The following is a 21439-nucleotide window of genomic DNA, read 5'->3' as shown; positions in this document are numbered from 1 at the left end:
ACAACTGTCAAGTTAAATGGGTTATTAGATTCAACAGAGTGTACATAATTGCAAACTTGTCTTGACGCCTCCGGGTGCAGGAATTTCTCGCTACATTGAAGACCTGTTGGTGACCTTCTGCTGTTGTTTTTTTATTTGGTCGGGTTGTTGTCTCTTTGACACATTCCCCATTTCCATTCTCAATTTTATTGAACATGCATGAAATATTTGCCACTGTACATTAAGCAAACAATAATCTTTCAAAACTTTCGAAATTTCAATCATTTCTCTGTAATGTTGATGAAGTTTCTAGAAGGTCCCAGCCCATTTGTAGCAAAGATGTTTATAGTCATGTATGTTAGATAGGTGTTGATGATAACATTTAGGTAGAAGACATCCTGTGGTACAATCAAGACATCCTTGTTAGTGATAACAAATATGTTGATGCATATCTCTCTTGAATACAGCCAGCGGTTTTAACAAAACAAGCACTCCTTTATAATTGTTCAGGAAACCACAAAAAAATTAACCTCCGACAACAGGAAATTAAACTAAACCCACTTTTTATATATCTTGTTTATTAGTAAAACTGTCTGACATATTGCTGGAGTGTTCATTCAATAAAGTAACGTTAACTGAAATATTATAGAAGGAACTAAGAATTTTAATTTAGGGTTGTTGAAGTATTTGAAACTTAGTTGCAGTCTAGATAGACCTACAATATTTGGTTGTGTTGGAACTTTACTTTTTCTATGAATTTTACATGTGTTGTGTGATTTTGACAATCAAGACATTTTTTTAGTGTGCATTTTTATTATTTTTTACTTTTTACTGTAAAGATTACTTTTGGAATAAGTAGCGATTCAAACATTGATATACATGATATAAGAGTGGTTTATTGTACAATATTTATGAAATGGGAATTGATAAACAAATGGAGATGAAAAACAGATACACTGCCGAATACAGTCCAGACATTTATAAAACTGTCGATTTCTTAGACTGGAGTATGACACATATTCTTGCTTACTGGACTGGTACAAGTAAGTCCGATTCTTACTTTTTTAGGGATCAGCATAATTTATAAATAAAAATTTTTTGGGAGCGCTCAACATTATTCAACATATGGCCCATATAGTAAGCATGTGTATACTTACTCAACTTATCAATAAACCATGCAGCTTTCTTTAATCAAAACAGAATTATTTATATCTTACATTCTAAGGTTTGTAATATTATTTTGATTATAAATTGTGACAAAAATTTTGAATTTAACGTTTCTGGAGCCTCTAATTGCTTTTATGATATTTTAGATTTGTCTTATCATTGAAGGTTGAATATGGGTAATAAATTCTGCAGAATCTTGTGTTATACTATGATCCTAAAATCCTAAAATATTGCTGATAATAAGTCTTATTGATATATGATGCAATTGGGAGAAATGAAAGGATATCGTTGTCTGATTGGAACAGGCACTATATCTATCCCTTGATTCTCTTTCCAAGGAAATTCATTAAAATTAGGCTTAATCTTATAACGCTGTTGAGGGTGGTTACAAGTCGACCATAGACTTTATTCACCTTGTGTTTTAGCATTATTCTGAAGAAAATGGAAGGAACAAGAATTTTATATTAAAAAAATTGTTTATAATACTTGTTACTACAAATGCACATATTTTCACGATTTATACCAGAATTAGATTTATTGTTAACAATATCCCATTAAATGAAGCTTGCTTTTATTGTTTGTTGATTTATACATTTCCTGAATCTTCATCTTTTTAAAAAGTATAAAATAATCATTAATACGTGAATGACCCAAATAAAATCACCTTTTCCTTAATGGTTACAAATCAATTGTTGGAGTAGAATTTATTATTGTTCTCACGTTTTGTTGTAATTGAAAGAGGCAGCCAAGCCTGATATTACTTTAGTTGATGTTTTTAAAGCATCATCCAATATCATGTCAAGGATCAACATAGTAAAACAAAAGTATAGGTTTCATATCATATCATTTGTTTTCCAATTGGAATTTGACATATGTATCAGCAATGGGGAAGAAGGAGGGGAAATCAGGTATATAAATTTCTGGTTTTGACACAAAATCCCTGATAAGAATATCATTATAATAAAAAAAAATATGATTAAAAATTTCCAACTTATTTCTCTTTCAAGGACCTGGTAGAGTAAATGATGACACTTCTCAGGTGGAAAAATCCAGAGGTGTTCAGAATGGAAATCCAGTCCAAAATGGAACATCATTTCGAAGTAAGAAAGAAGCAGAGAATGAAAGGATTGAATATCCCAATGACTCTGACAAAAGAAAGCTGAGCCAACTTTTCGATACATTTAAATTGGGTAAAACTAGTGAAAAAACTGAACATGTTGAAGCAAAACAACAAGTGTCAGTGAAAAAATTATCCACCAAACGTTACGATGATTCTGATGATTCAAGTTCGTCTGATGATGATCGATCGTCAAGAGATTCGACACCAAATGTTACGCACAGAATGACAGACACACGATCGGCAGATGACTTTGTAACAGCAAGCAATCTTACGAGGGGTGTCTTACAACGAAACTATTCAGATGATTCTGATCAAACAGCAATGTCGGATGAAACACCTTTCATGAAAAATACAGGAAGTACCGAAACACAGATACGTGTTGATATTCATTCTGATTCATCTGGAACTACACCGAAAAAAATCAAACCTTCAAAATATGACCAAGAGACGGCGGGTAAAATCAAAGATCATAAATCAAATCATATACACGACCAAGTTGTTAGGACAGGAAGTATGTCATCGTATCGTTCAACCTCACCCGAAAACATAGACACACCGCAATTACAAAAGAGACAAGCCTACCAACAAAATAGGTCACCGTCACCTTATTCATTTGACAGCATTCCATCATCACATGCAGATTCACCATTATCAAAGAAAAGGTTTTCAACCGAATTGTACCGACAGGATTCTGACGCAGACTCTCGGTTTAGTGGTGTTAGTGGAATCAGTGGAACGGCTGAACACAGTGGAACAGAATCGTTAGTTAAGGATAGTGGTGAAGAGGATTACACTGTGGAAGAGTTATCTAATATTAGATTTAGACGAGTTTCCAGGAAGAACGGAAAGTCACAAAGATCATCAGAGCACAGTATGTATATTTTTATATGTAAATTTGTTTGAATTTCAAAAAAAGTTTCAGCATTGACATTGTTTCAATTAAGTTAACACTAGCTTTATATGTTGCTCTTTTCATGTTGTCAGTGAGATTAGGCACTTGTCATCTCTTATAAAATTTAAAAACATATATCTTCATGTACTAAAACATATCTCCTTTTCCGTTTCTTTTTTTTGTTCATTATTAAGGAAAGGGATAGTTGGGGTATATAACTTTTTGAAGGCAAATTGATAGCATAACCCAACGCTCATCAATTATAAAGCTTTGGTTTTTTTCTTGAAACTATGTAACCTTTTCTTGTCCAAGTTTGAATTAATCCATAAGTCAGATTTCCAATAAAGATATTTAGTTTTGAATTCGAACCTTTCAGTATAAAGAGAACAACCATATATTTTCTTGAACGTAAAACTTGTTTGCATTTTATTTAGGGATAAAATGCATGAAGTAAATATCCTATATCTAAGAATTGATATAAAGAGTAATAATTAAATGAAAATCAATTTTGTATTTGTCATTTTACCTTTCAATGCATTTTATGCTTTTAAATAAGGAGAGTAACTCTAAATATTTGGAAAGGAACTCTTTCTGTCTATGTCACAAACTAAATGTATATGTATGTGTATCTATGTATTAGCATGTGATGTTTTTAATCCAGCATTGTTTATATGTGTATGCATGTTTTACTTTCATAGGTCCCATTGATGATGAGGAGGTTCACCGGAGGGGTTCTTCAGGTAAGGGCAGGGTTCAAGTTGTAGATTTACCTGAGGCTAAGGGGTTTGTTCAAATATCTGAAATTTCTCTTATTGACATTGAAAAAGACGTTGAAAATGACAGTGATACTTTTTTAAATCTTGAACTTGTCCCCCCTCCCAGTTCAAACTCACATGGTAAAGGGTTAATTTTAACTGATAAAAGTGCAGGCAGTCCAATTACCAATGAAGAAGCTCAGAAATTAGCGCATAAGTCTGGCGTGGACTTGAAACAAAACATTCCGAGAAAAGTAAAAAGGCAAGTAGTTTCTTCAGTAAACAAAGAGATATCATATAAAAGTGTGCCTAAAACAGAACCAAAAATTGATGCAGAAAATGTCCACTCTTTACAGTCTTCTAGAGAATCAAAATCAAGTGAAAAGTCTGAAAAATTGAACAAAAGAACTGAGAAAGAGTTGAATGAACAACTTCAAAGGGAGTTGGGAGGTAAAAAGATTAAAACTAAACAACCACAGTTGGAGAAAAAACAGATATCAAAAACTTCAATGAAACAAGCTGAATCTCAAGATAGTAAGAAGAGCGTAGCAACTTCTGAATTCGATGTTTCTAAAAAGAAGAATAAAGATCAAAAGAGTAAGAAAAGTGTAGAGGCTAGTAAAATAAATAAAGACATAAAATCATCTGAGCTAGACCGCCAAGACCTATCGTTTGAAGAGCTTGTATCAGAGAAAGATATAAAATCTAAACATTCAGTTGATTCAGAATTTGACAAAATATTTAACATAGCCATAGCAGACCTTTCAGTTGATGAGTCTACAACAGATATGAGTGATACTGGTTCATTTAGTAGAGCAAAGGGAAAAAAGATTAAAAAATTGATGAAGAAAAGAAAGATGGAAAAGAAGGAAAATAAGGATTCAAATTATGAAAATAAAATGGGCAATGATCCTGAAGATCTGAAAAACAAGAATAATGGAAGTAAGAAAAACATTCATGAAGTGAAGGAAGATAGCAAGCACAAAAAAGAATTTTCTGTAGATATAAAAGTAGACATAAGTGACAAAAACGAATATGGAAAAATCAAAAAGAAGAACAAAGAAGAAAAGAAAAATGAAGGTCAAAAACAATATATTGAAATTCCAAAAGAAAGTGAACTCCATGAAACATCAGTAGAGGTAACTCGGAAAGTGGAAAACAAAATTATAGAAAGGGAAGTAACTCCAGAACTTGTTACTGAGGAAGTCATAAACCCTGTCCGCATTGTCAGAGAAGAGGCATCAATCTTACCAATAGCAAAACTGGAGAACATTGAATTATCAATGACAAAGAACCTGGGTAAAGGTGGAAAACAGCAAAGGTCAGAACAAGATCAACTAGATAGTAAAAGGGAGACAACTCACAAAACATTAGATGAAGATCTATCATCAGGGGAGATCATTAATGAATCTAAAGATAGTACTGTTGGAATTCCTTCTACTATGTCAGAAGAATTTGAACAAATGGGGGAAATAGATTTTGATGATTTAACTATGGAACAAATTGGTGAGTTGATGAGGAGAAAATTAATACCTATGGATGAACAAATACTTAGTCTAATTGAATTTTCACAGAATCGGGAAAAGTTATCACCTGCATTGATGGCAAGAGGAAGTTGTGATTCCGATGAACTCAGCATTATTGACGAAGAATCGGAACCAAGTGAATCTGATACATCTACAGAAAAAAATCAGATGCCCGTGGAAAACACAGAACAGGATGATAGTATGGTTACCATAGAGACTAATACTGAAGTTTCAAAACAAAATATTGGTGAAAAAATAACTACAAATGTCTTTGATCAAGTGAAGTCATCAGAAAATGAACTTAGTACTTGGAATGAAAAAGATGCTCTTCCTAATCAAAATATTGAGGTACATTGTCATGATGATACTTCTGAAATGTCTTCACCCATGGATGACTCTACTAAACAAGAAAATTTAGAAAAAAATATTTCAGTGGAAAAAGAAGAAAGTAAAAATGTAGTAAAAACTAGCACTGAGGATTTACAGAAATTTTATCAAGAAGTAAAAGAACAGGTTGCATTAGAACGTTTTATGGAAACACAGAAATTAAAAAATTCACAGATAGATTCTAGCCATTCTATAACAAAGGATAATTTAACAGATGATTTTAATGACAGCCAAGCATCTGAGCAGACAAATATTAAACATGAAAAAGAATTGATTTCTAAACATTCTGAAGATGAGCAAATGGATGATCAAAAACCTGATAGCATTAAAGCTGAGATATTTTCAGAAAAACATCATAAAAGTTTGCCAATAGAAAATTTGCAGAATGAAGATATTAAACGTCTGCAGATGACAGAAAAGCTCCATGGTATAGCTACTGACAAAGATATTCAGTCAGATGGGAGTAAACTGTCTGTAAAAGATATTTCTGTGGATGATCAAAAGTCTGTTGACCTTGAGGTGAACTTGATAACAAGCCAATCAGAAACAATCTCAAAATCTGTTGTACAGAATCAGTCTAATCCTCGTGTCAGTTCAAGTTCACTAGAGGTAGACAAATCTGATGATGTGTCTAATGTAGAATTAGCTTGTAAGGAGTGTCCGTCGGCTGGAAAAATCGTTGATGAAAAAATTAAAATTGTGACTTCTCCTGTTGAGCAAAAGACATTTGAAACTGATAATATAAAGCAGTTTTCTTATACGGCTGAATCTACACCTGAAAGGACTTACAATAAACCAAAAGATGATACACCATATCCAGGGGGCTATACTCCAACAAAGGCAGATTTGTCAGCAGACATTACGTTAACACCAGCTGAACAGAGTATGGATTCTGAAAACACCTTTTGTACTGCGTTAGATGATAATATGACAGACAAAGAGGTCAAGGACATTACATGTCAAAAATTGAAAGAGGCTAAGAAATCTGACCTTGTAGGTCAAAGCCTGTCAAGGGAAGTCCTTGTAAAACAGTGGTTGACATCAAAAACAGAATCAAGAGAAGACAACTCTAGTCCACAGTCAGACTCTTCTGAACTTGCCTCTGACAAACTGACCTTGCAAATAAACCCTGCCCTAAAATCTGAAACCCCTGCATGTGACCTGTCTTCCCAGCAGATGACCCTGCCCAAATTAAACATGCAGGAGTGGAAAGAGACAGGTATAAAAGGTGATGGGACTAAAACACTAACAAATGTTCCCTTAGTAACTAATCAATAGATAGCTTTATATTTATCCTGGAAAAAGAGTATTTATAGCTTTGCTTGTGATGACAATTTCAGAAGTGTTTAATTTTTTTCTGACTTTTTGTCGAGCCTTCGACTTTAGTCGAAAAAGCGAGACTAAGCGATCCTACTTTCCGTCGTCGTCGTCGGCGGCGGCGTCCACAAATATTCACCCTTTGGTTAAAGTTTTTGAAATTTTAATAACTTTCTTAAACTACACTGGATTTCAACCAAACTTGGACAGAAGCTTGTTTATGATCATAAGATAGTATCCAGAAGTAAATTTTGTAAAAATAAAATTTCATTTTTGCCGTATTTTACTTATAAATGGACTTAGTTTTTTCTGCGGGGAAACATAACATTCACTCTGTGGTTAAAGTTTTTGGAATTTTAATAACTTTCTTAAACTATCCTTGGTTTGTACCAAACTTGGACAGAAGCTTGTTTATGATCATAAGATAGTATCCAGAGGTAAATTTTGTTAAAAAATAATCCATTTTTTCCGTATTTTACTTTTAAATGGACTTAGTTTTGCTGTTGGGGAACATTACATTCACTCTGCGGTTAAAGTTTTTAAAATTTTAATAACTTTCTTAAACTATCCTGGGTTTGTACCAAACTTGGACAGAAGCTTAGTTATGATCATAAGATAGTATCAGAAGTAAATTTTGTAAAAATAACTCCATTTTTTCTGTATTTTACTTTTAAATGGGCTTAGATTTTCTTCCAGTTAATATAACTTACAGTTTGCAGCTAAAGTTTTCAAAACATTTATATGATTCATTAACTATCCTAGATTTTTACCAAACTTGGACAGAAGCTTCTTACAATCAAAAGATAGTATCAAGAGGATTTTTTTTATTGATTTTTTCCTTATTTTTGTTGAGCCTGCGATTTACAGCAAAAGTAGGCGAGACACTGGGTTCCGTGGAACCCTTACAAATTTTTTTCAAATTAGCTTCCTTGTCATAGTGCAGTGTCCTGTAAATTACTTATTTTTTGCATGTTTCATAGTGTAAATTGATTTTTAGATAAAATTTTTGATTTACCTCCCTTTTATGTTTAAGTAGAGTTTTATTATTTAAGTTTGTTTAGTTTAGTATTTTTAGTAGATCTATCTAGAATATTAAAAGGTTGAAAACAAATTAAGATTCAGCTTTTCCAATGTGACTGTCACTCGTAACAAAGTTTTCTTTTCAATTAGATAGAGTGTTAGAAACAAGGCTATAAGAAGTAATTAGTAGTCTTTAGTGAACACTTCAATCTGAGATAGTCATGAAGCATTTTTATACTTGTTCTTCAGTTTTAATCTCTAATCTGGAGAGAAAAAAAAGCCACATTTCTTTGTGAAGTTATTATTTTTAAAGAGAGAAAAATATTTTTATTACATGTATTGTTTAATTTTTTTAAATATTTAAAATAACTATTTCATTATATACATGATATATACAATGCATAAAAATTAAATTTTTTAGCTTATAATTTTTAAAAGAAAATTCTGTTAAAACTTCAGGATAGTTGAACCAAAGTTTGTCAAATTAAAAGATTTGCTTTTAGTGAGTTTCCGTTTTTGACAAATCTATATAATTTTGCACTAAATATCATGTGACATTGGCTTTTTATTTACTTGAATGGTACTTTTTCTTATGCATTCTGCATGTTTTCATATAACTAATCAACTTTTTTACTTTTGTCTGGTGAAGTGTTGATATTGGGTATTGATGTGAAAGGCAACCACATTATAGTGTTTAGAACATAAATAGTATTGCTCTGTTTTGATTAAATAATCACTGCTTAATCACACCAAGTTTGATTTATATAAACAATTTATTGTCTCTACAAGAAAGCATTAATCTACATTTTCTGATTCCACACAATCATATTTTTGCTCATTGTCAAAGGCTGTACGGTAACCTATGATTGTTTGTTAACTTCTGTGTCATTTGGTCTCTCATGGAGAGTTGTCTCATTGGCAATGATACCATTTTTTATATCTATTTAAACCAAGCAATTTCAGACTTGTAGTCAGTTTAAACAGGTAAATTGTTAAAGAATAAGGGTATGTTTTCAATTTCTTGATTGAAGAATGGTCAGTTTAGACAGGTTTCTGATTAACATGCATTAGTTAAGACAGTTTTCTGATTAAAACAAGGTTTAGTTTAGACAAATATCTGGTTAACACAAGGTTTAGTTTAGACATGTTTCTGGTTAACACAGGGTTTAGTTTAGACAGGGCATTTTTTTTTACATGTAAAAGGTTTAGAACGTGTAGAAAGAACGATTGTGGAACTTTGACAAATGCATTTATATCTATTCTGAAATATTTTAATTGAGATTGAAAAAATTAAAAAACTCTAAACCAGAATTAAGTGTTATCAAGATATTTATAATTATAGATTTTTTAAATACAATAATATAAAGGTGTGGTTAGGGAATAAAGATTAAGCAAAATCCAAAGGATTACAAAATATACAGCTAAAGAGAGGAACACCTCAAAAATGTAGAAAGTTTTTTTGTTATAACGCTTTGCCGACAGGCATATTTATACTACAAAAATCATGAAAAAGACAAAACAGTGTATTTCTTTACTTGTTCAGCCTCAGTTATTGCCAGAAATTACCTTACATTGTAGCCAACAGAAGTTTGGGAGAATGTTAATATAAGATTAAAAAAATTTCAGAATAAATTGATTTTTCAGTATATTATTGAAATTTAGTAAGCCAACAAAATTCAGCAAAATGGCATTTGATGCCGTTAATAATTTTTAAACACTGTTTTGGTAGTTCTAAAGAATTGATGGAATATTAAAACGCTTGCTTGAGGAAAATTAAAGAAAAAATTGTATTAATTTTAGTGTTTCTACCATAGAGATATAAATTAATCAAATGATCTTCAGCTGTGTATATTTGTACCTATGGATACAAAGAATTTAAAACAGTTTATGAATTGATTTAAACTTGAAATGTACTTTGAGGCAGCTATAGCTGTGTTGAAATATTTATTTGAATCCTTTGAAACCAAGGAACATTGGATATATAACTTGAAACACTTTAAATTTTGTTCTGGTATATTTAACCTCTTTTCTTTTTTTTCTTTCTTTTTTTAAACATGTTCAATTTTGTAATAATGAAAAAGATGATTGTGAATGAAAATCAATATATATTTTTTTAAACCTGACAACTTTCTGCTGTGATTATTAAATTTTAATTTCATTTTTATGCATGACAAAATAAATTGATATATTACAGGATATATGTGGTTATCTGCAGAACTGTGCAGTCAGTTCCCTTGATCACTTTCATACAGGCACAAATATTTGATAGTGTGAATATTCATAGAATTTAAAACTAAAATGTTATTTTCAGAAGCTGATTCCATTACAAAATTGTCACCCAGAGCCAGTTCAGAAGGGTCAGCGAGCCTAGAAGACAGTGGTCATGTCAGTGGAGCGTCAACGCAAGAAAATACACCGGAGCATCGTAGAACCGATAGTTTACAGAGTCAGGCATCAATGGCATCATCTAAGTTGTCTACCCTGACAGACGTAAGATATTTATTGCTATGTTTATTTTGTAAATATATATGATAGATGTTTTTGTTTAAATTCATTTTTTACCTGATATATAATATATAGTTATTAGACTGTCACTCTTAGTATGAGTGATTGACAAAATGAAAATATCTTTTGTGTTTTGAACAAAAACTAAAGAAGATAAGTGAGAAACTAGATATTCTCAATTTTAGACTAAATAATTAGCGAATCAAGAACCAACAAAACAGAGATTGTTGTCTTGAATTCTATTCTTTTCTACAATGTTGGAAGTTGTCCTATTTGTTGAATATGCACAAGATGATAAAGGCTCTTTAGGGACTCGTATTTTTTCAATTTTTTTTGTAAAATATCTTATATTGTGACAAAATCTAAAAAGAAGGCCAGGATATAGACCTACTTGGTTATAAAAGGTCCATTCTCATGCAGGCTTATGTAGACTACAAAAGATTTAACCTTAAATTTGTCTTGTGGACTTACAAGCTATTTTAAAACATTTGGTGGGGATAGTAATTTGTCTCTGCATGTCCATAGTTATTCTTTGTTGCAGGACTTAGATATTTTCTGTAGATAATTGGTTGTAATTATATAGCTAGTTGATGGCTTGAAATTACTTTCATTTTACTAGCCTTCTTTTTATGCCCCATTTATGAGCATTATGTTTTCTGGTCCATTCGTTTCGTTTGTTCGTCCGTCCATCCGTCTGTCCCATTTCATGTGTAAGTTTTTGGTCGAGATAGTTTTTTATGAAGTTGAAGTCTAATCAATATGAAACTTAGTACACATCTTCCCTTTGAAATGATCTTTCTAATTTTATTGCCAAATTAGAGTTTTTAATACCCCTATCACGGTCCACTGAACATAGAAAATTATGGTGCTGATGGGGCATCTGTGTACTAGGGACACATTCTTGTTATTGCTTATAAAGATTTTGTGATTTCAATTGATAGTTATTTTTGCATTTCAGAATGGTTCAATTTTATGAATGATTTATAATGACTATTTGATAGTCATCCTGAGAAAACATTTTATCACATGTTTTATAATTTATATTTGCAGAAGGAGAGTGAGGAAGATCCTGACATTGATGAACTCGTAAGGTCACATCGATCTCTTAATCAAGGTTCAATGGGTGGTAGTCGTGGCAACCTATTGTCAGCCATGACAGTAAGTAGTTACAATAATTATAAAAAAGAAGATGTGGTATGATTGCCAATGAGACAACTGTCCACAAGAGACCAAAATGACACACATAAACAACTATAGGTCACCGCAAGGCCTTCAACAATGAGCAAAGCCCATTCCGCATAGTAAACTGTAAAAGGCCCTGATATGACAATGTAAAACACTTCAATTCAAAACAATAATGCCTGACATGAGGAATACAATGATTACATGTACACTTTACCTGAAATATATACAGGCAACCTGTATTACACTTTAAACTGTCAGTATGACGAAGTATTAATTAGGATCTCCATATTTTACTTTTTTCCATTTTAGAGCTCTAAAAGACTTTTTTCTGCATTAAGGGGTGATCCTGCAGATTGCCCAATTTGACAAAAATTGCAATATTTTTATTTTACAGTTTTTGACTGTAGTTCACTGCACAAAATCGAACAGAAAATAACCAATGATTGTAAAAAAAAAGTTTGTTTACACAAGTTGAAGTGCTCTATCACATCTAACATATATATCAATTGCAATACTCATTTAGATGCTGAATATTTAAAAAAAAATATATGAAAAAAAAAACATGGGTTATACAACAATGGGGGAAAAAAACAAAAAGTGTATTATGTCTGTTTGTTTTGTTCACACGTTGTTGTCAATATAATCAAATTTTATGCGACTGTCATGCAAGTGAGAGACTAAGTTAGCATTAAAACTAGGTTCAATCCACCATTTACTACATTAGAAAATGACTGTACCAAGTCAGGAGTATCACAGTTTTTATCCATTAGTTTGATGTGTTTGAGCTTTTGATTTTATCATTTGATTACCGACTTTCCTTTAAGCAATTTTCTCAGAGTTCCGTATTTTTGTTATTTGACTTTTACCCAAAGAGGTATTTGAATGTCAGCATACAGTCATGACAGTGTTTTATATTAGACATGTGTTTGTACAATATGTTAAGCTCATTATATATTTGCTCACATCTGCTACATGATGATTTTTTAAAAATTAGTCAAACTACATTGCCAATTCCATGAAAAATTCTTTTTCTTTGAATTATTAACTATCTTTTTACATATTGAAAATTTGAATGCTTTATGTTCTAAAGAAAGTAGACAATCAATTCAGAAAACATTATTTCATTTGATTAAATCATTGTATTTTTATTATCTGTAAGAGCCCCCTGGATATATTTTCTAATATGAATGTTATTTTAGGGTTGCCATCTCATTTATGTAAACCCCATATCTCTTTTAACTTATTTTGAATTGAAAGATATCTTACGTCCACTTGTTAAATGTTTAATCTTAAGTACATGTAAACACAATGTCTAATGTGGAATTCGTACAACAGATCTCAATTTTAAGATGTCAAATATTCCCATATCCATGAATTAATAATAACTGAAATGTTTCCATCAGGCAGTTTATTGATTGGTTTTAGTCAACAGAATGATTTCTCCCCATGGATGGTCTGTGTTACTATTTATAGACAAAGCATGATCTGTTTTTAGCTTATATTTCTGACTTTGTCACTCTTGTTTTATTAAAGAGATCCATTATTACAATTAGATAATGGAATTTATGTTCACTTTGTAGACAATTTTTAAATTATCATAATATAAAAATAAGTTCACAAGTTATTTGTCAAAAGTCATGCATGTTTCCTGTTTCCCAACACATAAACTTGAAATAATAATTGATTCAGATTTATGATGGCCTCAGCGCCCAGTATCAATTTTTAAAGACATCTGGTAAATATTTATCCAAAACATTGTTTTTGGCATCACCTCAGAACTCTGATGACAAAGTTATTTTTGAAATGTCTGTTACAAACAGGAGTCCTATTTATTCATTTGCCAGTTATGACAAGGTTTTAAACATCTATTGTTCTGTTATTGGTTTCATCCATTCTAAATAAGTATTAATGATGAATATAGTTATTTGCCATTACTGATACTTGTATGCAATTATATCAGCATACATGTGTCTAATTGCATGTAATATTTGAGTATCCTTCAAATGTGGTCAAGAGAACTCAGACTTAAAAATTTAGATTTATTGATGAAGAAATCTCTCCCTTGTCCCAATTATGTTATCAGGTTGTTATTTTATCATAGGAACCATGAAATTGCCAAGATTTCTACCACTTTAAAATGACTACTGTCACAATCACTACTACATGTATCACACTAACTAATTTCAGGTCACAATCACTACTACATGTATCACACTAACTAATTTCAGGTCACAATCACTACTACATGTATCACACTAACTAATTTCAGGTCACAATCACTACTACATGTATCACACTAACTAATTTCAGGTCACAATCCCTTCTACATGTATCACACTAACTAATTTCAGGAGAGCAGAGAGAGTATTGTCAGTTTTTATAGCAACGCTGGCGATGTAGATTACGGTAAAATACCAATAACAGGAGACATACAGTTTGGTATGGATTATAACTACAGAACAGGGACGCTGGAGATACATATAACTCAGTGTAAAGGATTAGCACCTGCAGACACCAGGAGAAATAGGTCTGACCCGTAAGTAGTTGTTATAGCTTAGTAGATTATGTCCCTTTGACGAAATCTTTGGTTTTCCTTTTTCTGCAACATTTTTAGAACTGATCTCTCTATACACATGAAGTTGTGTTCTTAATTTAAAGTTTACTGCAAAACAGCATAGTTTTTGGATAATTGTTATTTTTTTTATGGTTTTAATGCATAAAGGGTTAAATTCAAGTAGTTAACAAATAGCAAGTCCTTCTAAACAATATTTTTGATTTGTACTAAATATTCACATTTGGTTTTCCTGCAAATGTGAATTGAGCAATAGTATACTCGTCCCATTACAGCATACAATTCATGAGTATCAAACAAGAAATTTTAATTTAACTTTGATTTGCTGTAGTGTATAAAAATTTTCTCAAAACCTAAAACACATTGCATTTCAGTAACCCTGTAGTCATTGATTATTGCACGATAAAATCTTTGACTTTTAAATTTTTGAGTGACACTGAACAGAAAATAGATTAAATTAATGAAGATGTGCAATTTATAAAATGGATTTTTATAGCCAAAGTTATATTTTTGTTGCTGTTTTGTTATGCTTTTAAATCACACAAAGTGTTTACTAAGATAATCACCAGGATATTTTATGGTAAAAGGCTATCACTTGATTGTTTTCTTTAGGAAAAAATCAATATCAAAAACTTTCAAATATTGCTGGAAAACTACTAAATTTTTTTTTTTAAATGCATGTAATATTAATACGGAGATGTGAACTTAACAAGAATTGAAACTAAGTAGCAGTATTAAAATTTTACAAATTATGGGCTAATTGAAAAAAAATTATCAAGGAAAAACTAAGTTAAAAAGGTTTCTTCAACCACATTTCTTTCGGGAAATTATGATTCATGTTTTAAAAAATTGATAAAGGAATTTTCAATAGACTATAAAACTTTACTGCTACAGATTAGAAAGACTTTATAAGTACATGTACATAAGCAAATCGCTAGAATGTTTTACTACTCAACTGAAACCTATAACTTAGTAGTATATTTAAAGAAAGATGGTGTATTTTCTCTTTAACTTAGTACTTTATTTGGCCTTTTTAACTTTTTGGGATTCGAGTGTCTTTGATCAGTCTTTTATGGACCAAATGCCTTGTCCGGCGTATATACTAAATTTAGTCCTGGTATCTATGATGAGTTTATTCATATACTAATATATTTTTTTTGGTATTCAGCCTTCATTGTCATATTATTATTCTGACTCTCATGACACTTTTATCTATTTCTGCTTAAAGAGTTCTTGACCATGTGACTTATGTTTAATTTTAGGTATATAAAGACATATTTGTTGCCAGACAAAACAAGAAGTGGAAAAAGGAAAACAAAGATCAAGAAACACACACTTAATCCTGTATTTGATGAAAAGTTGAGAGTATGTATTTTATACATACATGTGTTATAATGTGGATTTATTCACTTTGAATTGTGGGTATCAATTTTTTGTGGATTGACTAAAAATTGTATTTATAAGGATAACAAAGCATTATGGGATTTGCACTTTGTTGTACACTTCAATTCCTAGTTATACCAACTAAATCCATGAAAATTGGTACCCCACAAATAATAAGGAAGCCATAGTTAACATTATAGCATAGGTTGATTTTGTTATTCTCCACCTGTCCTTAATTGGAATGGGCACTGAGTGATCCAACATAATGAATATAACATGCTTGTACCATAACATAACATATGGTGACCTATACCTGTTATTTTCTGTGTCATTTGGTCTCTTGGAGAGTTGTTTCATTGGCAATCATACCAAGGCTTCCAAAATGGTCATATATTCCGGACAATTGTATAATGTCTGGTAAAAGTCCGGCTGGGCATAGCATGAAACGGTCATCTACTTTTTAAGTGTCAAGGCTTTCTTAAGAGATGGTCATTTTAGCATAATTCGAGATCTGTTTGACCCAACCTTTTGCCTTTAACAGCCACACTATTTCGGTCATAAAAGTAATATGATGATTAATTACTATCAAAACAACCCCTACTTCAATACTTTCTAATTTTAATCAAGGCTAATTAGTTGTTGGACAACTGAAATCTACATGTTCAGGTGACAGGTAAACTATTTCCAGTACCGGACATCGTATAAATTGATCGGTCTATTCAAAGTTAATTTCTTACATTTCAGCGGTTTCTATCTAATTGATTTAGTCCAAAAGATTGAAATTATAAGAAATACGTTTATAAACATGATTTGATGAAAAATTTAAAAAGGTTTTAAATGAAAAATCTAAGTGAACTAGAACATGTGTGCGCAGTAGGGAAATTTAATTATTCATCCTACATTTCTTAAAAAATGATAAAAATTATCATTGATACCTGTATCTAACGTTCATTTCAAGTATTTTGTTGAAGAAATAACTTGGAAAGAGCTTCTTCACTCAGTCGTGCTTTGTAAACGTATACAGATTTTACGTATCCGTTTCTGGTCCATGTTTTACCATTGTCAGGTCAACATCCGGTATTAGGAAATTGTGATTTTAAAAACGAAAGTAAAGTTTTTGACAACGTAATTTTGCACAAATAAAGAGTCTAAGGCAGTCATGAGCACGCTGATGTGCACACTTTGAATTATGCACTCCCAATTTAACAGTTTACGTCCGAACATCAAATTAACATCAAAGTAAAGTTTAATATCGTTTTTTTTTTAATCTAATGTCAATCATTGGGATGGCCATCTGATTACCATAATTGCCTTTTGTGACTTAGTCTTAAGGGATTAAAATCAGGATAAGATATAAAATGTCTGGCTAGCTCAAATATTTTTTGAAAGCCCTGAATCATACCACATCTTTTTTTTAAATATTCATTCTAAGTTTAACAATGGAAATAAACCTTAACCAATGGTATAAATAACTGGGTTATCTGCTTAAATAGAGTTTGACCTAGATCACTATGATTTGATTTTATGATACAAGAATACATTAAGTCAGAGTAACAGTTTTATTGCAGTAACATCTTCATTGTTAATAGCTTTGAAAAGACAATTTTATGCATTTTACTTCCAATCAGGCATCAATATTGATACAAGTAATGTCTTGTAACATAACCATGTTATAGTTTGGAATATAAAAAAAGAGAATTATTATGATATTGAAGCACATGAGAAGTTTTCATTATGGTTTTATTTGATATGAAAAATCAATTTTTTAGACATGAATTGACAGTTATAGTGAATGATCACCATTTTTACAAGTTCAACATAAAGTAAGATTAAATTTCAAAATTTAGGATTTCCTAGACCATAAGACCATACGATTGATTAGGACTAATCTGTTAACTTCTTTGAGTGTTGTCTCTTCGGGTCTACTTTTTTCACAAGATACCATAAAATAAATGCTGGCATAATACCAGGAATAAATGATAACATATTTACATATTTGATTGATAGCATAGTAACAAAAATAAATGGTATCATTTGTATCTAAAGTAAATTATAGCATTTTAAAATCTGTAAATGATAGCATTATAACATCTTCTAATTGATCCAATCATAATTAGAAGTGCTTTCTGTAACAGATATATGTGTTCGTGATAGAGTTAATTGAAGAATATGTAATTACTATTCATAATTATTGATTAAATGTCATATTTTACTCTGTGTGTGGCTCCAAACAAATTTTATCCTCTGGTAAAACAAAATCTAATATTCTATGATTGCATAGCCAGACTTATGTCATAATTTACTGTTTACTCTTCAAAATGGTTTTTCTTTGTTAATTTAAGTATCTGTGTTGGTTTTGCTGCCAGACTTGTCTTTTGTCATAGATGACGTCTGGGTTTGGATTTAATTAATTAATGGACTACAGGGACAGCAGTTGTTATTTTTGAGAAAACATAAAGTATCTCTTTTCAATAATGATATAACTTAAAATATATCAATAATATTATGTAAGAGCAAGTTGACCTAGATTCACACATTAACTGACTTAGCTAGAAAGGATCACACAAGAAACATGACTAAGAGAAGAGAAAATATAAAAAAAGAAGATGTGGTATGATTGCCAATGAGACAACTATCCACAAAAGACCAAAATGACACAATTAACAACTATAGGTCACCGTGTCACGGAATAGAAGTTTCTTCATCATATAAGTTCCAAATGGAAAAACTATTCTGGAATATTATTTCCACAGGAATAAATATTACAGTAGATGTTCCTAACGGAATAAATAGTATAGAATATTTGTTCCGACAGGTACAGGTATTATGACATTGTTTATAATAAAGTTTCCACTGGAACTTCTGTTAGGTGGAACAAATATACGTTGACAACCGTACAGCCTTCAACAATGAGCAAAGCCCATACCGCATAGTCAGCTATAAAAGGCCCTGATAAGACAGTGTAAAACAATTCAAACGAGAAAACTAAAAGTCTGAATCTATAATTAATGATGTTAATCAAACATTCTGCTTGAAATTAAAGATAAATTATCATTATCAACTAAAACAAGAGAGGCACTAAAGGGACATTCCAACTCATAAGTCGAAAACAAACTGACAATTCCATGGCATAAAAACAAACTGACAATTCCATGGCATAAAAACAAACTGACAATTCCATGGCATAAAAACAAACTGACAATTCCATGGCATAAAAACAAAGTTAAAATGATGAAAAGACAAACAACAGTACACAAAACACGACATAAAATACTAAAGACTGAGCAACACAACCATTAAAAACCTGGGTGATCTTAGGTCGAATAGGTCCTGAAAAAGACAAAAAAAATCATTTAAGGTACTATGCTTCACAATTAGAAGTAGATAAAAAACAAAAAGTAATTAACAGTTCCAAAGGTGCTAGGTTATAATGATTATTTCTGAAACTGTCATTAGAGTACCTTTGTATTGTATAGATAGATGAGACGAGACATGTATACTAATCCAGTGTTTTATGTAGCACTATATGTTTCTATATTGTCTTTACAGTACTTGATATCTAAGAGCGAACTGGAGAACAGAACTTTATGGGTGACTGTCTGGCACAATGATAGATTTGGTAGGAACGATTTCCTTGGGGAAGTCACAATTAATTTTGACTATTACAGATTCGGAGATTCAGCATCAAAATGGTACAAGTTACAAGAAAGGGTAGGTTTCTGTGATAAATTAGCTAAATAAACTCATTTTTGAACTAAGACTGTTTGACACAAAATCATATTACATTGTAACCTGTTTTATCTAACACAGTGGGGGACCAGAAAAAAATGTCAGATTAAGCAGGGTGCCAGAATCACAGTTTTTATTTTGGGACCAGACAAATGTGTCGGTTACAGTCTGCACGGTTAGCCACTAGTCCGATGCCCCAGACTAGTAAAATTTGGTTCGGACTAGTTAGTTTTTGCAAAACTTTGTTTGGTCCAATAAGAAAAATGTCAAAATATTGGTCTTCGGACTAGTAGTTGAAAAAGTTTTTGGTGCAGACTGCGGTTACAGCAGGATGTTGGAATACTCAGGTGTTGGATAAAGCAGGCTGCACTGTAGTAGTTTGATGAAAATAAAAAATTAAATAAGTAGACTTCAGGTTTGAATTAGTATTCAACAGGACATACTAGAGAATAAATAGGCTTAGGATCATTGGATTGCTGATAGTAAAACTGACTCTCATCACATTATAGCCATTATGCTTCGACCAAGCTTAAATATTTAATCAATATGTCAAAAGTATTGAAATCATGGTCATTAGTTTATTTGTAACTAATTGTTTTCACGTATATTTGAATACACCACTTATTGAACATTGATAAGTCATTTATTCATATTTGTGTAACATGCTCGTTTGATAAAAGTTTATCATTAATTTATAAACAATGACAAAATCAATTATTTGTTGGAATATTTTTTATTTTATCAAAACAATGATACAAATTATCTTCATCTTTCTATCAAATTTCATACATGATGTAAACATAACATTTAAGGGCTCCTAAAGTCTTTCTTCATATTTCTGCATCAAAATTTGATCGTATTGATAATTTTAGTGCTTTTTATTATTTTCTCATATTCATGAAAATTAGATGTAAATTAGTTGAAAACAAAATGATAATATCGAAAAAAAGCCAAACAAGAAAAACAGAAAGATTAAAATTTTAATAATTGATTATTTTAAGGCTGTTGTTTTAAATTCCATTCCTTCAAATAATGCTTTAGATCTGGGACCATAAAAAATCAAGTTTTGAATAATTAATTAAATTTCAAGGTTTTCTAGAATATAAAATAACATTGCACAGATGCTATCTACCATATTAAAATATTGACAAATTTATTAACAGTAAATTAATAGAGAAGTGTTATTTATGTACTATGAGGGATTGTCTCAAAGCTTTCAGATATACATATTTAATTATTATTTTGAAATGACCCCTTATCATGCTTATGAAAAAAAGTCTTTTTGGAGCATTTTAAGCATCAAGTTGACTTATTGTTTTACAGGTTCCTCCACATGAACGACAGAATATAAGGGTAAATTCATTAGGGTTGTATTGGTTCATCTTATAGTAGATTTTCTCTTTTGAAACTTCCATTTCTTCATTAATAAAACTGTCATTACCATATGAAAGATGTACTGTTCATCAAAAATTTTCACAGGAAGACCTAGGAGATCCACTTGAACCTCTGGTGCGAATGTTAAGGGGATAATAGTCTGACGAGAAATCTTTTGTTTGGCATTTCAACAAAAGCTGGATTTGTGTTTTTAGTATCGATTCTCAATGAAATATTTTCAAAATTCTATGATAGGTAAAAATATGCACTCTTTGACTTTGACAATTTTCATCTTTGATCATTCCTGAACTGGAAAAAAATGAAATTCATTAAATATGGATAGAAGTACTTAAATATTTTAGTATCAAAAATGTTAAACAACAAAATAAATGAATGATTATTTGATGCAGGCATTGCAAAAGGGGTCCAGACTAGGGTCCAATAATGTATAGTCAATTGGACTCTTATCCATATGTGCTTTCAAAGGGTAATCCTACCATGTACCTTTTAAGGTGACAATGCTTAGAG

General features: G+C 31.1%; 1 protein-coding gene across 6 annotated transcripts in view; it reads left to right on the top strand.

The window, feature by feature from the left end:
• Positions 1-21439, top strand: part of LOC134686881 (uncharacterized) — a 58394-nt gene that overhangs the window by 29210 nt on the left and 7745 nt on the right. For 3 of the 6 annotated variants that reach the window (XM_063546706.1, XM_063546707.1, XM_063546711.1), the window contains 8 exons: positions 2154-3137; positions 3857-7054; positions 10475-10653; positions 11719-11826; positions 14205-14389; positions 15688-15790; positions 19358-19519; positions 20861-20890. In XM_063546706.1, the coding sequence (XP_063402776.1) occupies positions 2154-3137; positions 3857-7054; positions 10475-10653; positions 11719-11826; positions 14205-14389; positions 15688-15790; positions 19358-19519; positions 20861-20890 (4949 nt within the window). Of the gene's footprint in view, positions 1-583; positions 1023-2153; positions 3138-3856; positions 7055-10474; positions 10654-11718; positions 11827-14204; positions 14390-15687; positions 15791-19357; positions 19520-20860; positions 20891-21439 lie in introns of those variants that run through there. The other 3 variants (XM_063546710.1, XM_063546708.1, XM_063546709.1) reach the window with 3 other exon arrangements.

This window comes from Mytilus trossulus, chromosome 10, assembly GCF_036588685.1.
Source record: "Mytilus trossulus isolate FHL-02 chromosome 10, PNRI_Mtr1.1.1.hap1, whole genome shotgun sequence".
Taxonomy (NCBI): Eukaryota; Metazoa; Mollusca; class Bivalvia; order Mytilida; family Mytilidae; genus Mytilus; species Mytilus trossulus.
The sequence above is the reverse complement of the archived record's forward strand: the minus strand, read 5'-3'. Positions and strand labels throughout refer to the sequence as shown.